Below are 23,640 nucleotides of genomic sequence, written 5' to 3' on the forward strand. Positions count from 1 at the left end.
AGGGGGTTGGGGGGGGGGGGGGGGAGGAGGAGGAAGGCACTTCGGGACTTTGAATAAGTTAAAACTTTGGTGGCGAGGAGGGGGTGGGTGGAAATAAAAGATTGCCATGCATAACCCGAGTTCTAACTGGTGTTAAAACCTGTAGGGGAGACACAAAAGCTTGGAGAGAGAGAAAGATAGAGAAAAAATACAATCTGTTACTTTTCAATCTCAATATGTTGCCGCGATTGTCTTATTTGGGTGTAGGAGAAAAGCAGTGGGTTGGAGAGAGCGAGGAGGTGCGGGTGATGTTGGTGTGGGGGAGTTGTGTGTGACTGTGTGCGGGGTGGGGGGGGGGGGGGTGGGTAGCTGCCTGTCACGGATTGGTAAATAAAAGCTGTAATTGACACTTGCAGAGGGGTGGTATTGGGAGGAGTGGGGGGAGAGGAGGACGGACACGGGCTGATTGGTTGCTGAACGAGACGCAGGGGCTGTAATGAAGACAGAAGGCTGCACATTCCAAACTTGATGCTGAGGAACTGGGTGTATGAGAGGGCAAGCTTCATACATCAGCACTCCTCCTAATATACACACTCAAGAGAACTGAAAGAGAGGTGATTTGAGGAAAGAAAGACAGACGCGCACACACACACACACACACACACACACACAGGGGAAGAAAGAGAACCTGGCCAGACTGGATAATGAAAAAACAGAGACAGGTACTGATATCTTCGAGGCGTTCTTGTTTCTAAAGCCGAGTGCACAAAAAGACCAAAAACTGCTCCTTTTATTTTTTTTAGCTGGGAAGCTTGTCCTTGGAGAGTGAAGCTTAAAGTCCAAAAATCACCGCCAGTGCAGGGGACAGTAACTTTTGCAGCCCACATACAGGAGGACTTTGCAACAACAAAGAAACGACAGGGGAGAGAGAGGAAAAAAAATGGGAGAAGGAGGCATTTCAGGCAAGGCTTGCTGGAACTTTTACACGGCCTTTCTTACACTGAGCATAGGACTGTTTGCCCGCTGTGCCCCGATGGAGGTGGAAGATCCCAGCTGGCAGGCGGACAGTCGCTTTTACATCAAGCCACCGCACTGCGTGGACATCCCTTTTGCCCTGAGACTGTGCAATAACGTGGGCTATCACAAGATGAGTCTGCCCAACCTGTTGGACCACGAGACCATGGAGGAGGTTCAGCAACAAGCCAGCAGCTGGGTGCCGCTTCTCAACAAGAACTGTCACCCCAACACCCAACTCTTCCTGTGCTCCCTCTACGCTCCCATCTGCCTGGACAGACCCATCTACCCGTGCCGCTCCCTCTGCACGGCGGTCCGAGATGCCTGCACACCTGTCATGGAGTTTTTCGGCTTCCCCTGGCCCGACATGCTCAAGTGCGACAAATTCCCCCTTGACAATGACTTGTGCATCGTCTTCCCAAACCCCAACTCCACTCTGCCCACCAGCTCGCCAGGTAAGGACTTCGCTACCTTATGCAAGAAATAAACTTCAACAAAAAAAAGGTGGTGGTGGAGTGGGGGGGGGGTAACTTCACAGAGATGATCCTGTTTTATCCCATTGCTAAAGTTTAGTTTAAAGTTTATTTATCAATGTCACAAGTGGGCTCACATTGACACTGCAGTGAAGTTACTGTGAAAATCCCTATGTAGGAAGGCTGAAGCGTGGTGTGCTGAATTCTTGACAGCGCTGTGTTTAGATGCATTTTTACCCAGTTCAAAAACAGGGTTCCATCGAAACTAAAAGCAGGAGAAGGCCATTCGGCCCTTCGAGCCTGCTCCGCCATTCATTTTGATCATGGCTGATCATCAAATTCAATATCCTGATTCCCCCCGCCCTGCTCCCATATCCCTCGATCCCTTTAACCCGAAGAGCTATGTCTAATTTTTTGCTTGAAATCACACAATGTTTTGGCTTCAACTACTTTTTGTGGTAGTGAACGCCACACATTCATCACTCTCTGGGTGAAGAAATTACTCCTCGCCTCAGTCCTAAAAAAGTTTACCCCTTACCCTCAAACTATGACCCCTCCGGTTCGGTGGAGGGACCATATCTAATCATTTCCCCTTTATTGAAATCCGATTCTTTGTCCACGATAGATGGGAAGAGAACAGTTTGGGGGGCGGGGTGGGGGGGAGAGAGGAAAAGAATTGCCCTTGTTACTGGATTGAAACAATGATACCAGTCCCACTCTCTAACTTTGCCAGTGTTGTGCTCTCTCCGGGGTGTGCGTTTGCCCCTTCCCCTAGCCGCTGGAAGAGTTTATTTTCAGCCAACCTGCTTGTGAGCGAGGCCACGTTTTTTGTGTGTCTCGGACTTGAACGGCGGCAATTCACCGGGTTGGTGACAAAAGGTATGTCAAAAAGGAGAGCAGAGTGCTGCCAGTTCTCCAGGGGAAACTTTGACCCACAGCTGTCTCAAAATGTTCCGGCTGTGCAAGCGCCTAACCGTGAACTTTATTCTGTCCCCCCACCGTTCAGTTTGTGAAATCGATCCTGCCTAACTCCAAATCGGCGCTGGAATAAATTAATAAATAATCTTGAAGTCATTTCGCGTAATCGAATCAAAGGGATCTTAAGCAATATAATCCCATCGTTTGCAGTTTATGGTTATGTTCATTGCTGTAGGACCTTCTCACGTCTGTGACTTTATATTTGGCAATGTCTACATGCACCCTTTTTAAGTCTTCTTCTGTGGAAGGCAGGTATATTTGTACTATAAAAGTAGAATTTACCTGCCAGTTACTCTGTAGCATCAGAGGAACATGACATTTGCACCGTAATCATAATTACGGAATCCTTTTTTTGTGAGGATGCTGTTAAATTGAATGCACAAAGTTCGATTGTGTTTTATCTTAGTAGATTTCAACACTTAGTTCCTTCGGCACTTGGTCAGACGCCACCCCCCTCGTCTTTCACTGGAGTATTTGCACAAGAGGTGCATGTTGATGGTCTCATTCATTGCAAAAGTTGAATAGATTTTCCTGAAATGTGGCATTGGGGGGCGCAAACCACTGGGGAGGGGAAGAGCTGGCTATTCCTGCCTATATTGGGGAGGGGTCATGCTCTGTCTTGTGGCCGAAGAGCTTGGAGACGTTTCCTAGGCCATTGGAGTCAGGTAACAGAAGGCTGGCGACAGCCACGAAATGATAATCCAGCAACAATTCATAATTTCCAGGACCGAAAGGAAGTATGCCATTGAAAGATTACACTGTGAATATTGAATTTGAACTTCAATTGGGAGTGGAAATGTTGTTGGCCCTCCAATCAGGCCCCCCTGCGGGGCAGTGCAAACGCTTGCTTTCAGTGCTTCCCTTCTGCAATATTTTCAGCAAATATATGATGTGTGGAATCTCGTATGTCTTAAAGAGACAACGGTTGCATCGGTCTTATTAAGCAGTCAACTCATACAAGAGGACGGACTTGTCTGACCCCGGACAAACATCCAAATAAATGGTTGTTTTTGTTCGGCTTCTGTGTGAATGCTGTTGAATAACTGCAATTCAGTAGTTAGTATTCAATGCAAATCTCTCTCCTGAAGGCATTGGCTTCTTGCAAGGACAGAGAATCTGGATACCAATCGCATTATATCTAGCCAAAAGCCCATTTTGAGGCATGCTAACAAGTGTGTAAGCTACAGCCTCTTTGGCAGCCATGTCTTCATGTGCCTAAGCTTTGGGATTCCTGTGTCTCCTTTTTACAACGTTCTTTTAAATCCAGCTTTTTGGCCAAACCTCTTCCAATCGCTCCATGATGTGTTTTTAAAATTTTTTTTGCTTACTCCATGAACTTGTCATTTCATTGATGTTACAATAGTCTCTGCATCAGCTCATTATATTTTAATGTGTAGTCTGAAGACTGGAATTTGAATGGTGTGGGCTTTGTTCCCCCCCACACCCCCCACTCCCATATGGACTCGAGCTAGGCTTGATCACACGAATTTATGTCAGTCTAAATATAATATTTGTATTTAACCAAAGTGACCTCTTCGCAGGCCTCATAGAGGTGTTCCCTCCTGATGAATTGGAAAACAGATTGAATGAAGTGATGAAGAATGCAGTGTTTATAAATTCATAAGATACAGGCACAGAAATTAGGCCATTTGGCCCATCGAGTTCGCTCCATCATTCGATCGTGGTTGATATGTTCCTCATCCCCATTTTCCTGTCTTCTCTCCATTACCCTTTAACCAATTAAAAATCTGTCTAACTCCTTAAATTTACTCACTGTCCCAGCATCCACCGCACTTTAGGATAGCAAATTTCACATATTCACAACCCTTTGGGAGAAGCCATTTCTCCTAAACTCAGTTTTAAATTTGCTACCCCTTATCCTAAAACAATGGCCTCTCATCATAGAATGGGACAAGATTATCATGTAGATAGAAGAATGGTATTTATATTTGGAACAAAGTGACAACCCGAACTGTTCAGCAAGCTGCAATGTTTATCTTGGCCAGCAATTATGAAGCACCGATGAATAATTATTAACAGATTAGCATTTGGGTCTGTGAATGAGACTCATAGCTGTAAATGAAACAATGCCTTTATTGCTGCTTGCTTCACAGAAAAACTTCCAGTGTCATTCATGAAAGGAACTGCTGGATAGTGTTTTCAAAGAGTGCAATTGGAAAAATATTGGCACAAATTGCACTCATTTGGTGAAGAGTTTTGAGCAGAGAATTTCTGTCCAAACTCATTTGCACATCATTGAATGGAAAATCTATTGTGAACCAAAGCATTCAGGCTGCGTTAAGTAACTCTTGATATATTTCAGTGGCAACCCAGAGAAGCTCAATTCAGTCCAAAATAGGTTTATCACAAAAATAAGCATTTTAAAATCTTATTTTAAATGACTGAAAATGCTTCCTAAAAGGTATACAAAACTATTTTCTCACCTCATTAGAGCACAGTTAGTTTCTTTCAATTGAAGAAAAATACATGCAAAAACTTTTTAAAACATTACCTTTGATTCATTGCATCCAGAAGATGATTTTCTTTTTTTGGAGTAAGCAGAAAGGTTATTAATTTATCCTGGGTTGTAGCCAGTTTTCTGGTCGAGTACAATGTATTTTTAACACTTGGGGCCCCCTCTTGACTAAAGCCCATCTGTTAATGCAGTTAAAATTCCCTCCGACATTACAAAAGAAGAAATTTATGTGGTGTTCATGCATTTTTTTCACTTTGTGTTGCTGCTGTTCTCCACACCCCCTTGCACAGGTGTTGGGTTACTGTTCCATTGGCACTCTTACTCATTTCATCCCAATGGCTAAGAGTTGAGCAAGTCCTTTCACTCTACGGGGCCTCTCAATACAGTTATCTCTTTGCTTGACATACACACATTGCATTCATAGGGTGATTATTGGTTAGCAATTAGAAGAAGAAATCATGTTTGACTTGTTTGTCTTTCAACAGCCTATGAACTCCATTACAGTTGAGATCATTCAACTCAACATGGATCACAGAGCAAACGTTGGCTTTTCCTAATCAATGAGATAGTTTCACACTGGTTAGAGCAGTTTTATTAACTAAGCTACTGAGGTTTCCTTGCTTGTAATCTCCTTGGTTGCTCCACAAAAAGTTAGTTTCGTAGAGTCACACACTGTGGAAGAGGCCCTTCGACCCATCAAAACTGCATTGACATGTGAGAAACACCTACTTCCTAATCCCATTTACCAGCACTTGGCCCATAGCCTTGAATGTTATGGCATGCCAAGTGCTCATCCAGGTACTTTTTAAAGGACGTGAGGCATCCCACCTCCACGACCATCTCAGGCAACATTCTGGTGAATTTCCCTTACACCCCCTTCAATGCAATCATATCCTTCCAAAAATGTGGTGACTAGAATTGCACACAGTACTCCAGCTGTGGCCTCACCAAAGTTCTCTTTAACTCCAACATGACCTCCCTGCTTTTGTAATCTATGCCTTGATTGATAAAGGCAAGTATCCCATATTCCTTTTTCACTAACTGACCAACATGCTCTTCTGCTTTCAGAAATCTAGTGACAAACATTCAAAAGTCCCTTTGTTTCTCAGAGCCTCCTGGTGCCATGCCAGTCTTTGAATATTTCCTTGTCAAATTTGTCCTTCCAAAGTGTATCACCTCACACTTGGCAGCATTAAATTCCATCTGCCACTTACCTGCCCATTTGACCATTCCGTTTACATCTTCCTGTAGCCCAAGACGTTCAACGTCACTGTGAACCATCCATCCAATCTTTGTCATCTGCAAACTTATTAATCCTACCCCCCCTGCACACAGTCATCTATGTTGGTAATGTAAATAATGAATAATAGGGACCCAGCACAGATCCCTGTGGTACACCACTGAACACTGGTTTCCAGTCACGAAAACAACCTTCTGTCATCACACTCTCTCTCCTACAACTAAGCCAATTTTGAATGCACCTCAGCAAATTACCACGTAGCCCATGTGCATTTGCCTTCTTAAAAAATCTCCCATTTGGCACTTTGTCAAAGGCTTTGCTGAAATCCATATAGACTACATCAACTGCACTACCTTCAACTACACACCTCCTCAAAATAAATCAATCAAATTTGTTTGGCATGAGCTCCCTCTAACAAAGCCATGCTGACTATCCCCCGATCAACCCTGGAGGTAGAGGCAGATTCTTTCCTTCAGAATTTTCTCCAACAATTTTCGCAGTACTAACACAAAACTCACCGATCTGTCGTTCCCTTGTTTATCTCCATAATCCTTCTTAAATCGCAGAACCACATTCACTGTTTTCCAGTCCTCTGGCAGCTCCCCTGAGATCAGATAGGAATTAAAAATTTAGGTCAGAGCCCTTGCAATCTCTTCCCTCGCTTCCCACAATAGCCTGGGACACAATTCATCTGGACCTGGAGATTTGTCCATTTTAAAGCCTACCAACACTTCCAACACATTGTCACTCCCTATGTCAATTTGCGCAAACATCTCACAGTCTCTCTCTCTCTCTCAATTCCATACCATCATTCTTATTCTCTTGGATGAAGACAGTTGTGAAGTATTCGTTCAACAATCTACCAATGTCCTCTGGCTTCACTCAGAGTTTGCCCCTTTGGCCCCTAATGGGCCCTTTCTCTGGTTATCCTCTTCCCATTTATATACTTATTGAAAATATTGGGATTTTGCCAACTTTTATAAGCCAGAGCTTTCCAATATTCTTTCTTTGCTCTCCTAATTGCTTTTTTAAGCTCCACCCTGCACTTTCTGTACTCCACTAGTGCCTCCGCTAGTTTGCTCCTCTTGCGAAAAGCTTCTCTCTTTCTTCTCATCATATTCTGAATATCTCTGGTCATCCATGGTTCTCTGGGCTTGTTACTCCTTCCTATCGCTTTAGTGGGAACTAGTTGGGTTTGTACCCTCCCCATTTCCTTTTTAAATACCCCGTCACTGCTCTAGATTTCCCCACAAGTAGCTGTTCCCAGTTACCTTGGCCAGATCCTGTCTTAGTTTACTGTAATCTGTTCTTATCCCAATCCAAAACTTTTTTTGCAACTTGTCTTTTTTTTGTCCATGAATTGTATTGTATCATGTTGTGATCGCTATCACTAAAATGCTCCCCCACCACTACCTCAACCACCTGTCTGGGTTTTTTCCCCAGCCCAGAATTGGGTCCAGCACTGCACTGACACTCATTGGAACCTCTGTATATTGACCTAAAAAGTTCCTCTGCATCCATTTCAAGAAATCCACTCCATCCAAACTGGAGTTCAGGCTGAGTTCCATGCACAATTCTAGTTGCAATTTATGAGGAGTGGCAAAGGCAGTGGTCCTGGTTTTTTTTGACACATATTACTTGTTGACGTCTGATCTGATCCAATCCAGCTGGTTTACTTGTTGGTTGCAGCTACTTATGCACAGAAACAAATGATGTGAGACCAATCTCACTGGGCACTTGTCAGTAGTTTTGTGATTAAAAACAAAATCTACATGAAAATTTGATAAAAGGGGACTGTCATCTGTTTGGTACATGTGCAGATCTGCTCAGGTCCCAGTGCAAAGCCACAAATCGGCACAGCTGTCAAAGAAGACTTTGTTACAGGTGCCACTTGGGGGCATCACCAAATTCTTGGATACAGTCTCTGTACTTCAACATTCTTGAAATATGAAAGTTAGAATCTTTTTTTCCAGCGGTGAATGCGTATTTCATATGGGACAAGGTGAATGAATTGAGCCTTCTTGCTTAGTTACCCCATTCAGTGTTCTGTGAGCCTTTTTACCTGACTAGTTATGTTTGAAGGCTTAAATATGCATGCTCATAGATGCAGCATATAAACGTGAGTATATACATTTTGCACACACGCATACATTGTATGCACTTTAGACAGATGGTTCCACATACTGACACATACAACTAATGCAGATTGCGTACACACAGCAAAAAAGAACATAAGTAGGCTTTGGAGAGGGTGCAAAAGAGGTTTATCAATATATTGCCTGAATTAGAGTGTATGAGCTGTAAGAAGAGACTGGACAAACTAGGGTTGTTTTCTTTGGAGCTGAAGGGAGACCTTAATGTTTAAAAGGTTTATTTATTTGTCACAAATAGTCTTACATTAACACCTCAATGAAGTTACTGTGAAATTCTCACCAAGAAATCTAGGAGTCCATAAAATTATGAGAGGCATAGATAGGGTTGATGAGTCGGAGATGTGCACGTAAGGCGAGAGGGGGGAAAGTTCAAAGGAGATGTGAGGGGCAAGTTTTTCTTTACACAGAGGGTGGTAGGTGTCTGGAATGTGCTGCTCGGGGTGGTGGTGGAGGCAGATATGATAGGAGTGTTTAAGGGGCTTTTAGATAAGCACATGAATAGAGGGATATGAAGCAAAGGCAGGCAGAAGGGATTAGTTTGATTTGGCATCATGTTTGGCACAACATCGTGGGCTGAAGGGTCTATTCCCGTGCTATACTGTTCTATGTTCTAGAGACACAAAACACCTTTTCTACTCCATGACATTCTGTCTCAGCAGTGAATACTTTGTGTTTTCCTTTTTGTTGTAATTTCTAAATGACCTATGAAGTGGGTTTGGGGGTGGTGGTGGCGGTGGGGTGGGGGGGGCGGGGTACAGGGCAGAGGGTTTGGGGGGGGCGGGGGGATTTGAGCGGGGGGGAAGTGGTGGAAGGTGGTGGGGTGGATAATTATGCTCAGTTTTCACAGAGAAAGCCGAGTCTTAGAGCAGTGCTGTAGAAGTATTCGAGCTCTGGTTTTAATCACAGTGCAGTGAGTGGATGTTCTGTTCATCAAGTGACCTGCCTAGAGGTATATAAAACAGTCTCATTTCTCAATGACAAGTGTGTGGTTTAGAATAAAAACAGCTGTAGAAATGTGAATGGAGCTACAATTTTTCTTTGGAAAAGGAGACGGGCTGATTAGAAAATTAAAAATATTGATCCTATTTTATTCTTGTGGTAGAATTTCCTGGCTGTGATCCGCTGGTTTCGGAGAGTTGGGAAAGAGGGTGTAATTGTGGAAAGGAGATGAACAGACACAGACATGAGAGCCAGCACTTTTTTCCCCCCAGTAGTGGAAATCTGGAAGACTCTCTATCAAGTTTCTGGATGTTGGAACAATCAGAGCTTTCAATACTTGAGATGGATAGATTTTTGTCAGATAATGGTACTTAAGGATGTGGGCCAAAAGTAGGGGAAATTGCAGCATATAAACCATGATCTAATTGAGTGACAAAGCCAAGCCGAGCAGAATTGCTCATTCTGTTCCAAATGCTACAAATTCTCCCTCAGTGTCCCCGAACAGGAGTGGCAACTGGGGGATTGTCGCAGGAACTTCATTACAGTGTGAATGTAAGCCTACTTGTGATACTAATAAAAAAAAATCTGTTGCCAATTTGGTCTTTGGATTGGGAAAGAGAGAGTGAGATGAGTTCCTCTGTTGAGAATACATGTTTAGGTGGAACATTGAAAACCATGAGATTGTAAGGTTTGCAGCAGAGGACAGTCACTGTTCAGCTTGTCATTGAAACGATCTTTTTTTTGATGTTTATTAGTGTCACAAGTAGGCTTACATTAACAGTGCAATGACGTTACCGTGAAAATCCCCCAGTCGCACCTGAACGGATACACTGAGGGAGAATTTAGCATGGCCAATGCACCCAACCAGCACATCTTTCGGATTGTGGGAGGAAACTGGTGCACCCAGAGGGAACCCACACAAACACAGGGAGAACAGACAGACTCCACAGATAATGACCCAAACCAGGGATTGAACCCAGGTCCCTAATGCTGTAAGGCAGCAGCGCTAACCATTGTGCTAAAGCACAGCGACTGCCCTTGCTTTACCCACATAAGGTGACAAACAAAAATGAGGAAAAAGGGGTGGGAGGGTCTTGCTGGTGAGGACAGTGAGAGCGAAGGAAGGATAAGAGTAGCAGAAACAGAAGGTGTGAAATTCTTTTGAGTTGAGGGAGAGCTGCATGACTGATGGTGTTAAATTAATTTAAAGTTAATTGTCGTACCCCAAATGTTGAAAATTAATAGAAGCAAGTGAAGTTCAGGCGCCATCACCAGTCTGATGCAATTTTCCCATCAGCTGAGTTCCTCGTCCTGTTTTGGAGCCTTCAGGACACAGACTGGGATGGCTCTGTTGTGTGCTGTCTGCTCTGGCACAAAGTCTTCCAAGTTACATTTGGCAGTGCAGTATTAAATTTTACATGTACTCCGATATACCTGACAGCTCCTGCCAATATTCCTTGGACAAGGAATGGGTAGCACGTTGGTACAGTGGTCAGCACTGCTGCCTCACAGTGCTAGGGACCGGGTTCAATTCCGGCCTCTGGTGACTGTGTGGGTTTCCTCCAGCCCTCCAAACATGTGCAAGTTAGGTTGATTGGCCATGCTAAATTGACCCTAAGTGTACCAGAGGATGATCAGGGTAAATATATGGGGGTAGGGTCTGGGTGGGATGGTTGTTGGCTCAATGGGCTGAATGGCCTCTTTCTGCACTGTAGGGATTCTCTGATATTCCTTGGACAAGGATTGTTATTTCTGTGTACAGCTGCTAAAGGGTTTGAGTGGCAAACACATAATGTACCTTTTACACATAGCCTTCTTTCTAGGCTCCTCTTACTTTGTATGAAACCACCACTGTCTTCACTGCTAATCTTTTAACCTTACAGCTTATCCCTGGACAGCGATGCTGTAATCACCTCTCAGCATCACTCTTGTCGGTTTATATTTATCACCTTCCCATGGGCTTCTTCAAGTTCTGGAAAGGAAGTCTTAATGATTGCTGCCATGCAGAATAAACACCTTGCAGTAGATGACGCAGGATTGGAGGCGACTAATCCAACAGCTCATCGAACTCAGGAAGAAAGTGTCTCATCATTGGTGTCAGAACATTGGAACTTACACTAAGGCAGGAAACCACATGTTGCATTTTAGCGCACAAAAAACAGGGGGCTTGGGCCAAACCCATGTGTGAAGGTGGGTCAATGGGATAAAGGAGCTAAATTAGCTCCATCAAAGTGGCTGTATCAGTGTCACCAATCGAAAATATAATCCAGAATCAGAATTAACCCCAATTATCTTTCAGTCACGTTGCTCCAACTTACTTGTCGCATATCCAAGTGCTCTACTATATATCTGACAGAATGTCAACCCATAACAGCATTTTGTCACCAAAGGTACGAAGTGATATGGGAGAAAGATGAGCATATGAAGTGAGAGTGGCACAGTGATTAGCACTGCTGCCTCACAGTGCCAGGGAGCCGGGTTTGATTCCAGCCTTGGGTCACTGCCTGCGCAGAGTTTGCACATTCTCCCTGTGATTGCGTGGGTATCCGCCGGGTGCTCTGGTTTCCTCCCACACTCCAAAGATGTGTGGGTTGGGTCGCTTGGCCATGCTAAATTTCCCCTGAATGTTTGGGAGATCAACAAGGTAAATATGTGGAGTTACAGGGATAGAGGCTGTGTGGAATTGTTGTCGGAGCAGGCTCGATGGGCTGAATGGCCTTATTCGGCATTGTAGAGATGGCAGTCTTGAGGTGAACGTGCTTTTCAGCTTTAACAATGAGGGTGGGTGGGGGGGGGTGGGGGAAGGAAGAGAGAGAATCTAACCGTTGAAGAATGGTGAGTAGAGCTTCAATAAGAAGGTGGCTTTCCAGCACTGTTCGTGGGCAATGAGGAGGAGGAGCATTTACTCCCTTCCCCTTCCCTGTATCATCATCGCTTTAACCCTCTCACATCCCACTCCAGCCATATTTACTTGAGAACACTTGGTTTTACAGCTTATCTGATAAATGGCACCTCAATGCAACAGGCCAGAAGTGCGGTCCGAGGTGATGGTCTACACTATGGGCTCCACTCTTTAAAACCCACCCCCATCTTTGATTGAGAGGCAGCAATGCTATGAGAGCCAAGGCTAACACACTCTGATCTTGTTATTCATATTAATTCCATCCCTAGTCCAAATGTATTAATTAACCCTTTCCAGACTCTGATATGTGATTAAATGATTATTCTTGTTGCATGGAGAGGGGGAAAGGTTGTATGGACATATGTGTTTGACAGATGGGTAAGATGGATATAAAGGGATATGGGCCAAATGCAGGCAATTGGGACTACATAGTGGTAAAAACTAGGCAGCAAGGACAAATTGGGCCAAAGGGCCTGTTTCCATGACATGGGGAAAGAATAATGTTTATTTATTAGTGTCACAAGTAGGCTTATATTAACACTGCAATGGAGTTACTGTAAAAAGACTGGGACTAATTGGAGAGGTCTTTGGGCCAAGTAGCCACCTTCTGCGTTGTCTGATATCGGGAGGCAACCAGGATGCCCCTTTTGATAGTTGCTGTGGCCTCTTGTTGCACTGTAGGGATTCTATTTTAGTTTTAGTTTATTTATTTATTAGTCACAAGTGAGGCTTATGTTAACACTGCAATGAAGTTACTGTGAAATTTCATTTGTTGCCACATTCTGGTGCCTGTTTGGGTCAATGCACCAAACCAGCATGTCTTTCAGACTGTGGGAAGAAATCGGAGCACATGGAGGAAACCCACGCACACATAAGAACATAAGAACATAAGAAATAGGAGCAGGAGTAGGCCATCTAGCCCTTCGAGCCTGCCCCGCCATTCAATAAGATCATGGCTGATCTGAAGTGGATCTGTTCCACTTTCCCGCTTTCTCCCATAACCCTTAATTCCCCTGTCTATCAGAAACCTAACTACCCGTGACTTAAATATATTTAGCGAGGTAGCTTCCATCACTTCAATGGGCAGAGAATTCCAGAGATTCACCACCCTTTGAGTGAAGAAGTTCCTCCTCAACTCTGATCTAAACTGCCCCCCCCCCGCCCCCTTGAGGCTGTGTCCTCTAGTCCTGCTATCCTTTCTAAGCAGGAAGAATCTCTCTACCTCTACCCTATCCATCCCCTTCATTATCTTATATGTCTCTTTAAGATCCCCCCTCAGCCTTCTAAACTCCAATGAGTACAGACCTAGTCTATTTAGTCTCTCTTCATAGTCCAACCCCCCTCACCTCCGGCTTCAGCCGAGTGAACCTCCTCTGCACTCCCTCCAAGGCCAATATATCCTTTCTGCAACTGCAGCGACCAAAACTGCACACAGTACTCCAGCTGCAGCCTCACCAGTGCCCTGTACAGTTGCAGCAAGACCTCCCTGCTTTTATATTCTATCCCCCTCGCTATAAAGACCAACATTCCATTTTCCTTCTTGATCACCTGCCGCACCTGCAGACTGGGTTTTTGCGACTCTTGTACAAGGACCCCCAGATCCCTCTGCACCATAGCATGCTGCAGCTTTTCACCTTTTAAATAATAATCCCTCCCACTATTATTTCTGCCAAAGTGGATAACCTCACACTTGCTAACATTATACCCCATCTGCCAGGTCCTCACCCACTCGCTCAGCCTATCCAGATCTCTCTGCAGACTTTCCACAACCTCTACGCAATTTTCTACACAAAAGACACGGGGAGAACATGCAGACTCCACACAGACAATGACCCAAGCTGGGAATCGAACCCAGATCTCTGGCGCTGTGAGGTAGCAGTGCTAACCACTGTGCCACCTATCCCTTGAATTCCATGATTCAAACACAGCAACAAACATTTCCAAGACCATTGTGTGCCTTTTTGTGCTGATGCCATTTACAACCAGCGAAGCCCCTGAAACGGGATTTTGAATCCAGAAATCATGGACTCAACAAGGAGGGCATCCTGGTGGAGTCATTCAAACCCTTACTTATCATCAGTTCATCCCTCTGCCTGAACTTCCAGTCCTCCACACTTGTGTGTGCCGCAGATGGTGCTTGTATCGGGTGGAGAAAAGAACAGCACTGGGGAACTGTGCGTCAGAAAGCATAGTCACTCGTGCTCTCTTTCTGGCAGAGCAAGTGTCCGTGTAACCCAATGGTAACCATCTGTTTCTTGTAGTTTACAAAGCAGTCTCATGGATGACATTTAATGAGTTGTAGCATTAAAGATGGATCGCTATAATGAGCAGAATATGCAAGAGTGGATGGGAAATGACGGTGGTATTGCAATTACACAGCCTAGTATCACAAGGATAAAAAAAAATTCTGAGAAGTATTTTCCTGTAATAGAAACATAGAAAATAGGAGCTATTCGAGCCTGCTCCACCATTCATTATGATCACGGCTGATCCTCTATATCAACACATACTCCCCTGCTCCCTCCCATACACCTTTAAAGTCTAGAAATCTACCTATTTCCTTCTTAAATGCATTCAATAACTTGGCCTCTACAGCCTTCTGCTGTAGAGAGTTCTACAGGTTCAACACCCTCTGAGTGAAGAGGTTTCTCCTCCTCTCAGTCCTAAATGGCCCAGCCTGTATCCTGAGACTGTCACCCCTAGTTCTAGACCTGACCCCCACCCGACATGCCTGCACCAAATCCTGTCAGAATTTTGCATGTTTCAATTAGATCCATTTTCGTTCTTCGAAATTCCAGCTAATATGGCCAAGTCGATCCAATCTCTCCTTATACAACGATCCTGACATTCTGGGAATCAGTCTGGTGAACCTTTACTGCAGACCGGCTGAGGCAAGCATATCCTTTCTTAAACAAGGACACGGAAACCACATACAATGCCCCCGGTTTGATCTCACTAAGGCCCTGTCCACCTGCAGTAAGACATCCTTGCAATTGTATTCCAGTCCTCTTGCAATGAAGGCCAACATGCCTAACTGTTTGCTGTACATGCATGCTTGTTTTTGTGGCTGGTGTACAAGGACACCCAGGTCCCCTTTGTGTGTCAACATTTTTCAATCTATCACCATTTAAGTAAGACTGTGCCATTCTATTTCACCATCCAAGGTGGATAACTTCACATTTATCCATGTTATATGGCATCTGCCATGTATTTGCCCATTCATTCAACTGGCAGAGGATTGGGAAGCCTTTAAAAGCGAGCAGAGGATAACTAAAAAAGTAATAAGGGGGAATAATGCAATATCTTGCATTAAGTCGATCTTTCTCTACAGCCGAGCTATGACTGTAACACTACCTTGTGCACTCCTTTCCTTCTCTATGAACGATATGTTTTGTCTGTATAATGTGCAAGAAACAACACATTTAACAGTATGTTTAATACATATGACAATAATAAATCAAATCAAAGTCAAATCTAAGAAAAGGAAATATGAGTGTAAGCAAACTAGTAATATAAAAGCAGATAGGAAGAGCTTTCTTCAATACATACAAGGTAAAAGAGAGAAAAATAGACATTGATCCACTGGAAGATGAGGCTAGAGAAGTAATAATAGGAAACAAAGAAATGGCGGAGGAAATAAATAGTTACTTTGCATTAGTCTTCATAGTGGAAGACACCAGTGGGATGCCTGAGCTCCAGGAGAGCCGGGGGCTCAGGTGGGTATAGTGGCCATCTGTAAGGACAAGATCTGGAGAAATTGAAAGGTCTGAAAGTGGATAAATCACCTGGACCTGATTGACTATACCCCAGGGTTCTAAAAGGGATAGCTCAGGAAATTGTGGAGGCATTGGTGATGATCTTTCAGGAATCACAGGAGGCAGGGAGGGTACCAAAGGAGTGGAAAGTGGCTAATGTAACATCGCTATTTAAGAAGGGAGGGAGGCAGCAGACAGGAAATTATAGGCCGGTTAGCTTGACTTTGGTCATTGGGAATCTTAATCATCTTATTATAGATGAGATCGCAGAGTACTTGGAAGTGTATGATAAAATAGGACTGAGTCAGCGTGGCTTCATCAAGGGGAGTCATGTCTGACGAATCTGTTAGAGTTCTTTGAGGAGGTAACAAGGAAGTTAAATAAAGGAGAACCAATGGATGTGATTTATTTAAATTTCCAGAAGGCCTTTGACAAGGTGCCATATAGGAGACTATTAAATAAGTTCAGAGCCCATGGTGTTAGGGTAAGATCCAGGCATGGATAAAGGATTGGCTGACTGGCAGAAGGCAGAGAGTGGAGATAAAGACATCTTCTTCAGGATGGCAGCTGGTGACTAGCGGTGTGCCTCAGGGCTCAGTGCTGGGACCACAACTTTTCATTGTACATTAACAATTTGGAAGATGGAACTGAAGACATTGTTGCTAAATTTGCAGATGATATAAAGGTACGTAGAGGGACAGGTAGTATTGAGGAAGCGGGGGGCTGCTGAAGGACTTGGACAGGTTAGGAGAGTGGGCAGAGAAATGGCAGATGGAATACAATGTGCAAAAGTGTGAGGTTATGCACTTTGGAAGGAAGAATGGAGGCAATAGACTATTTTCTAAATGGAAAAAAGCTTAGGAAATCAGAAACACAAAGGGACTTGGGAGTCATTGTTCAAGATTATCTTAAGGTTAACGTGCAGATTCAGTCGGCAGTTAGGAAGGCAAATGCAATGTTAGCATCCATGTCGAGAGGGCTAGAATACAACAGCAGGGATGTACTTCTGAGGCTGTAAAAGGCTCTGGTCAGACCCCATTTGGAATATTGTGAGCAGTTTTGGTCCCATATCTAAGGAAGGATGTGCTGGCCTTGGAAGGAGTCCAGAGGAGGTTCACAAGAATGATCCCTGGAACGAAGAGCTTGTCATATCAGGAACGGTTCAGAACTCTGACTCTGTACTCATTGGAGTTTAGAAGTTTGAGGAGGGATCTTATTGAAAGTTACAGGATGCTGCGAAGCCTGGATAGAGTGGACATGAAAAGGATCTTTTCACTGGTAGGAAAAACTAGAACCAGAGGCCACAACCTCAGGCTAAAGGGACAATCCTTTAAAACAGAGATGAGGAGGAATTTCTTCAGAGTGATGAATCTGTGGAACTCTTTGCCGCAGAAGGCTGTGGAGGCCCGTCATTGAGTGTCTTGAAGACAGAGATACGTTCTTGATTGATAAGGGGTTATGGGGAAAAGGCAGGCGAATGGGGATGAGAAAAGTATCAGTCATTTTGAATAGCGGACTCGATGGGCTGAGTGGCCTAATTCTGCTCCTATGTTTTATGGTTCTCTCTAAATCACCTTGAAGCCTCTTGACATTCTCCTCATCACCCCAATTCCTTCCAAGTTTCATGTCGTCAGCAAGTTTGGAAGTATTACATTTGGTTCCCTCATCCAAATTATTGATGAATGATGAAATGAAATTGAAACTTAAGTCACACTTCAATAATTGACCAAAGCTCCACTTTGCAGATTTCTTTGTTCGGTAAATGATATTGCAACTTTTTTGCACGACGAATGTCAGCCAGCATTAACGACATAGATTATTGGGGGCTGTGCTATCATACACAGAAGGAGTACAGGGAAGGTTTACCAGGCTGATTCTTAGGAATGGCAGGTCTGTCATGTGAGGAGAGATTAAGTTGTTAGGATTATATTCACTGGAGTTTAGAAGAGTGAGAGGGGATCTCATAGAAACTTATAAAATTTTAACAGGATTAGAAAGGGTCAATTTCAGAAACAATGTCCCCGATGGTGGGGGAATCCAGAACTAGGGTCATAGATTGAGGTTAAGGGATAAACCTTTATGACTGAGATGAGGAGAAATTTCTTCACCCAGAGGGCAGTGAATGTGTGGAATTCACTACCACAGAAAGTAGTCGAGTCCGAAACGTTGTCTGATTTCAAGAAGAAATTAGATATAGAATCACTGATCCCTACAGTGCAGAAGGAGGCCATTCAGCCCATTAAGCCTGTGCTGACAACAATCCCACCCAGGCCCCAACCCTGTATTTACCCTGCTAATCCCCCTGACACTAAGGGAAAACTTAGCAAGGCCAATCAACATAACTCGCACATCTGTGGACTGTAGGAAGAAACCGGAGCACCTGAAGGAAACCCATGCAGACAGGAGGAGAATGTGCAGATTCCACACAAACAGCTCTTTGGGTTAAAGGGATCAGGTGGAGGGGGGGATCAGGATATTGAATTTGATGATTAGCCGTGATCACAATGAATGACGGAGTAGGCCCAAAGGGCTGGAAGGCCTCTTGCTTCTGGTTTCTATGTTTCTACACCAGTTGCACAAAAATAAACCCACCGGCTGAACTGTGAATGAGTAAAGGGGAGAAGATGTGAAACGAGCAGTCCAGTTTCCAGGTTTAAATAGAGATTATCAACCATTCATGCTATCCATTTGGGGATTATGATAGCCTTTGAATGCCTCAGTTGGATAAAGCTTGGTCACAGCTCATAGTTTTAAGATTTAATATCTTTTCAAGTTGAAGGATTGAGTCTATTTGCTCTGTAATGTGACCATGTGTGAAATGACCTTTGAACATCTTGAAAGTCTTACAGATGTACAACTCCTTCAGGATATTCCAAAGCACTTTGCAACTAACCAAGTGCTACTGACATGTAGTCACTGTTGTAATGTAAGAAAATCTTACCGTCCATCTACAATTGCACGCTCCACATCTGAAAGCTGCACTGTCACTGGCAAAGTGAACTGTACGTCTGTAATGTGGTGCAAATTTTCTGGTGACCTCGTATAGATGACACAAACCAATCATTCAGAGAATGTGAAGCTGCTTACAATATGCATGCAGACAATGTTTGCTTATAATCTCTTCCTTAGCCTGGGTTTTACTGCGCCTCCTCCTCTTCCTATACACTTGCCAGTAGATGGTGCAGCCTTTCATTTTCTAAACCCAGACTGCATCGTAGGACTTATTGTTTTTGTACGGGAGATGACGCTACATTGTATAGATTAGAATCATAGAATCCTACAGTGTAGAAGGAGGCCATTCAGCCCATTGAGGCTGCACCGACCACAATCCCACCTGGGCCCTAGCCCCATAACCCCAAGCATTGACCCTAGCTAGTTCCTCTGACACTAAGGGGAATTAACTCTAAATCCACCTAACCGCACATCTTTGGACTGTGCGAGGAAGCCAGAGCAACCAGTGGAAATCTATGCAGACATGGGGAGAATGTGCAGTCTCCGCACAGACAGCTGTTCACCTCTTGGGCAGTAGCACAGTGTTAGCACTGCTGCTTCACAGCTTCAGGGACCTGGGTTCGATTCCCAGCTTGGGTCACTGTCTGTGTGGAATTTGAACATTCTCCTCGTGTCTGCGTGGGTTTCCTCTGGGTGCTCCAGTTTCCTCCCACAGTCCAAAGATGTGTGGGTTAGGTTGATTGGCCATGCTTAAAAATTGTCCTGAGATGCTTAGGTTAGAGGGATTAGTGGGTAAATATGTAGGGATATGGGGATAGGACCTGGGTGGGATTGTGGTTGGTGCAGACTCGATGGGCCAAGTGCACTGTAGGATTTCTATGATTCTATGATCTGACAATGCAGCTGTCCCTCAGCACTGCACCAGACAGTTAGCCAAAAGAAATCTAAACGTATTTCTGAAAGAGTTTAAAGTAAAAGTAAAGCTTATTTATTAGTGAAACAAGTAGACTCACATTAACACTGCAATGAAGTTACGTGAAAATCCCTAATTGCCACACTCCGGTGCCTGTTTGGGCACACCGAGGAAGAATTTAGCATGGGCAATGCACCTAACATGCACATCTTTCGGACGGTGGGAGGAAACCAGAGCACCCAGAAGAAACCCACGCAGACACAAGGAGAATATGCAGACTCCGCACAGACAATGACCTGAGCCAGGAATCGAACGCGGGTCCCTGGTGCTGTGAGGCAGCAGTGCTCACCACTGTGCCACTACAAATGTTTGTGACTTGTCTAAGCTGCTTACAGCAACAATAACAGTCACAGCACTTCAAAAGCATTAATCTATCCTGGAAGCATTTATGGTGTTTCTGCGCGATGGAATAAGGCGCGACAGAAACGCATCCTCAATCTTATTTATTTATTCACGGGATGTGGACATCGTTGGTGAGTCCAGCATTTAATGTCCTTGAGAAGGTGGTGATAAGCTGTCATCTTGAACCACTGTCGTCCCTGTAGTGCAGGTACACCCACGGGGCTGTTAGCGAGAGTGTAATGAGTGTAATGATAGCACTACAGACTTCATGAGGAACACAAAAGGTGTTTATTAACAAGGAAAAACTGTAAAGAGGCTGGCAGCTGTCCGCTAGCTGTCCTAAAGCAGCCCATCGGCTGCTCCAGTGCCTACTGAAGTTACTGCATACCTTCAGACTGTCTTCTGCGTAAGAGAGGGCTCCACCCCTGGGGTGATTAGCCATTCTCAGTCCCTTAAGCTAGGTGACCCCCCCCGCTTCTGCTGTGTTGCCCTTTAGAAAGGACAATCACCACGTCCCTCCTTTTAGCTCATCGCCTAACTAAGTTACTCAAATCTAAATTTTAACTAAACATTAGACACAAGTTGGACAATTTTAAATCGAGTCTTTGAAGGGTTTTTCTCTTTCTTGTAGAGGGGTGTAATTCTGTAGTCCAAGGTGCTTCTTGGTTAACAGGAATTGCAAATAATGGGTACCTCTTGTGGCACAGGCAGTTCATTATAACTTGTGGAGTCATCAGTTGTGTCTATAACAGGTCGAATAGGTACTTTGGTGCTTAGAAGTTTGAAAATATTTCTTGATAGCTCATTGATGAGATCTTGCACCTTGAGCGTCCAAACATAGAGACTTTCATTGGGAGGCACTGAAAGTTCCAAATACAGTCTTGCCTAGAGCTCTTCCATTCAGGCCTGCTGCTTTTCCATTTGTGTGATTGTTTCAGCAATCTTCTTCTGCTACTTCATTTCAGATTCTTTCTCTGTCTGATTTGCTGATTCTGCTGTCAATTTCTTATTGCCGAGCATCCGTCTTCAAGCTCTTGTTTGCCTGATGCGATTCTTCACTTGTTCTTATTTTCTGCTTGTTTTTTTTTCACAGAGTTCAGCCGATTCCACATTGTCTCATTAAATTCTCCCTCTTAACTTGATTTGGTAAATTTTTGCAGCTTTTTATTCTCCAAGTGTGCTGTCACTCATTTTATCTTGTTGTTTTAATGTCTTCTCGAGAACTTTAACTCTTTTTGCCCAACGCTCTTTATGTTTCCTGGTTTCTTTTGCAGCCTTCAATTCCTGCGTTTCTTCCAGAGTGAATCCATCATGTTCCAACTGATCATAGACATTTCATAAATGGAATCTTCATTTCTGCTTGCCTTAACTTCAGCAAAATCCTTTTGGCTTCACTGGTGGTTGGATCTATCTATCTATGATGAAGTGTTAATTCCATCTCTTGTTGCTCTTCATTTGGTCATTTAGTGTCTTCTGGGGACCCTCATTTTCACCTCTGAAATAAGGTGTTACCTCTTTCCTGAGGTCTTTTGTTGCTTATGGAACCTTTGTGAGAGTTGCCATCTATCTGGGGTTTTCTTCAGTTTTCCTGTCCATTTCCCTCTGTTTCTTCCTGAGGTTGCTGCTTCAAATATACTCCAAACTTTTCACTGGACTGGCCAACCTATGTTTGCTCTGTGACCATCGCACTGGGTCCATTCACCCAAAAACATGCAATGAGGCAAATATCTTCTCTTTTTCTTTGGATTTCAGTTCACAGGTTGGTTTTGTCATCATAATCCATGTCCTCCTTGTCACTAATGTAATGATGCATGCTACAGACTTAGTCAGGAACACCAAAAGGTATTTGTCAACGAGAAAAACTGTACAGAAGCCAAGAGTGTTTCCCCACTCCCTTGGCTGCCCTGGAGCAGCCCACCCGCTGTCCCAGTCCCTATATGTTTGCTACATGCCTTCAGACTGCCTTCTGCCGAAGAAAGGGCTCCATCTTTTGGGGTGATGAGCCACTCTCAGTCCGAACTGGTCCCTCAAACCAGGTGACCCTCTTCTGCTGTGCTGTCCTGAAAGGCGCAATCACCAGAATCGCCTCAGAGGCAGTTCCAGGATTTTCACCCAATGACAGTGAAGCAATGGTGACATATTTTTAAGTGAGAGATTTGGCGAATAACTTCCTGGTGGTAGTGTTCCCCCATGTCTGCTGCCCTTGTCCTCGGTGATAGATGTTGCAGATTTGGATGACGCTGTCGAAGGAGCCTTAGTAAGTTGCTGTCATGTATCTTGCAGATGGTACATACTGCTGCCACCACTGCTGCATCAGTGTTAGGGGGGTGTGTTTAAGATGGTGAATGGGTTACCGATCAAGTGAGCTGTTATGTCCGAGAGTGTGTTGAACATCTTGAGTGTTGTTGGAACTGCATTCATCCAAGTTAGTGGAGAGTATTCCATTACATTCTGGACTTCTTCACCTCAGGGATGGGGGACAGGCTTCGGGGATCAGAAGGTGAGTTGTTTTCTGCAGAATTCCTAGCCTTTGACCTGCTCTCGGCTGCTCCAGTTCAGTTACTGGTAATTTCCCTAGGATATTTTTAGTTGGGGATTCAGCAATTGTTGTTGCTACTGAGTGTCAAGGGAAGATGGTTAGATTCTCTCTCATTGGAGATGGTCATTGCCTGGCATTTGTGTGGTTGGAGTGTTACTTGACACTTGTCAGCCAAGCCCAAATGTTGTCTAGGTCTTGCTACGTATGGGCATGGACTTCTTCAGTATTTGAGGAGTCATGAATGGTGCTGAACATTTGTGAAGTTATCTACAAACATCAACTACTGTGCGGAGGGAAGGTCCTCAATGAAGCATTTAAAGGCAGGGCCTAGGACACTACCCTAAGGAACTTCTGCCTCAAAGGCCTGAGATTAATAACCTCCAACAACCCCAACCACCCTCCTTTGTGCGAGGTAAGACTTCAACCAGTGCAGCATTTTCCTCCTGATTTCATTGAGTCCAGTTTTGCTCAGGATCCTTGATGCCTCACTTAGTCAGATGCCTCACTCACTCAAATGCTGCCTTGATGTCAAGGGCAATCACTCTTGCCTCACTTCTGACTCTTTTATCCACATTTGGACCAAGGCTTTAATGAGGTCTGGAGCTGAGTCGCACTGGTGGGACCGAACTGAGGGTCAGTGAGCAGGTTCGAGCTGAATAAGTGTTGCTTGAGAGCACTGTTGATGACCCCCTTCTGTCACTATGATGATCGAGAGTTGGCTGATGGGGTGGTAATTGGCCAGGTTGGATTTGTCCTGCTTTTTGTGAAAAGAAGTTTGTGATGAGACAGAAATCCTGAACTGCCAGAGCCATGGAGATTCCACCCCTGCTTTTTGTAGATGTGCATCTGCGGTTCGATCCATCAGCTGAGCATAAGTTTTATTCGCGTCACAAACAGGCTTACATTCACACTGCAATGAAGCCAC

General features: G+C 44.3%; 1 protein-coding gene across 1 annotated transcript in view; it reads left to right on the forward strand.

Annotated features, from left to right (window-relative positions):
• The first annotated feature begins 462 nt into the window (after nt 1-462).
• Nucleotides 463-23,640, forward strand: part of LOC145361358 (secreted frizzled-related protein 1-like) — a 122,584-nt gene continuing 99,406 nt past the window's right edge. The window contains exon 1 of the mRNA XM_080217039.1: nt 463-1,448. Within this exon, the coding sequence (XP_080073165.1) occupies nt 920-1,448 (529 nt within the window). The 5' untranslated portion in view covers nt 463-919. The remainder of the gene's footprint in view (nt 1,449-23,640) is intronic.

This window comes from Carcharhinus amblyrhynchos, chromosome 34, assembly GCF_965287045.1.
Source record: "Carcharhinus amblyrhynchos chromosome 34, sCarAmb.v2.hapA, whole genome shotgun sequence".
Classification (NCBI taxonomy): Eukaryota; Metazoa; Chordata; class Chondrichthyes; order Carcharhiniformes; family Carcharhinidae; genus Carcharhinus; species Carcharhinus amblyrhynchos.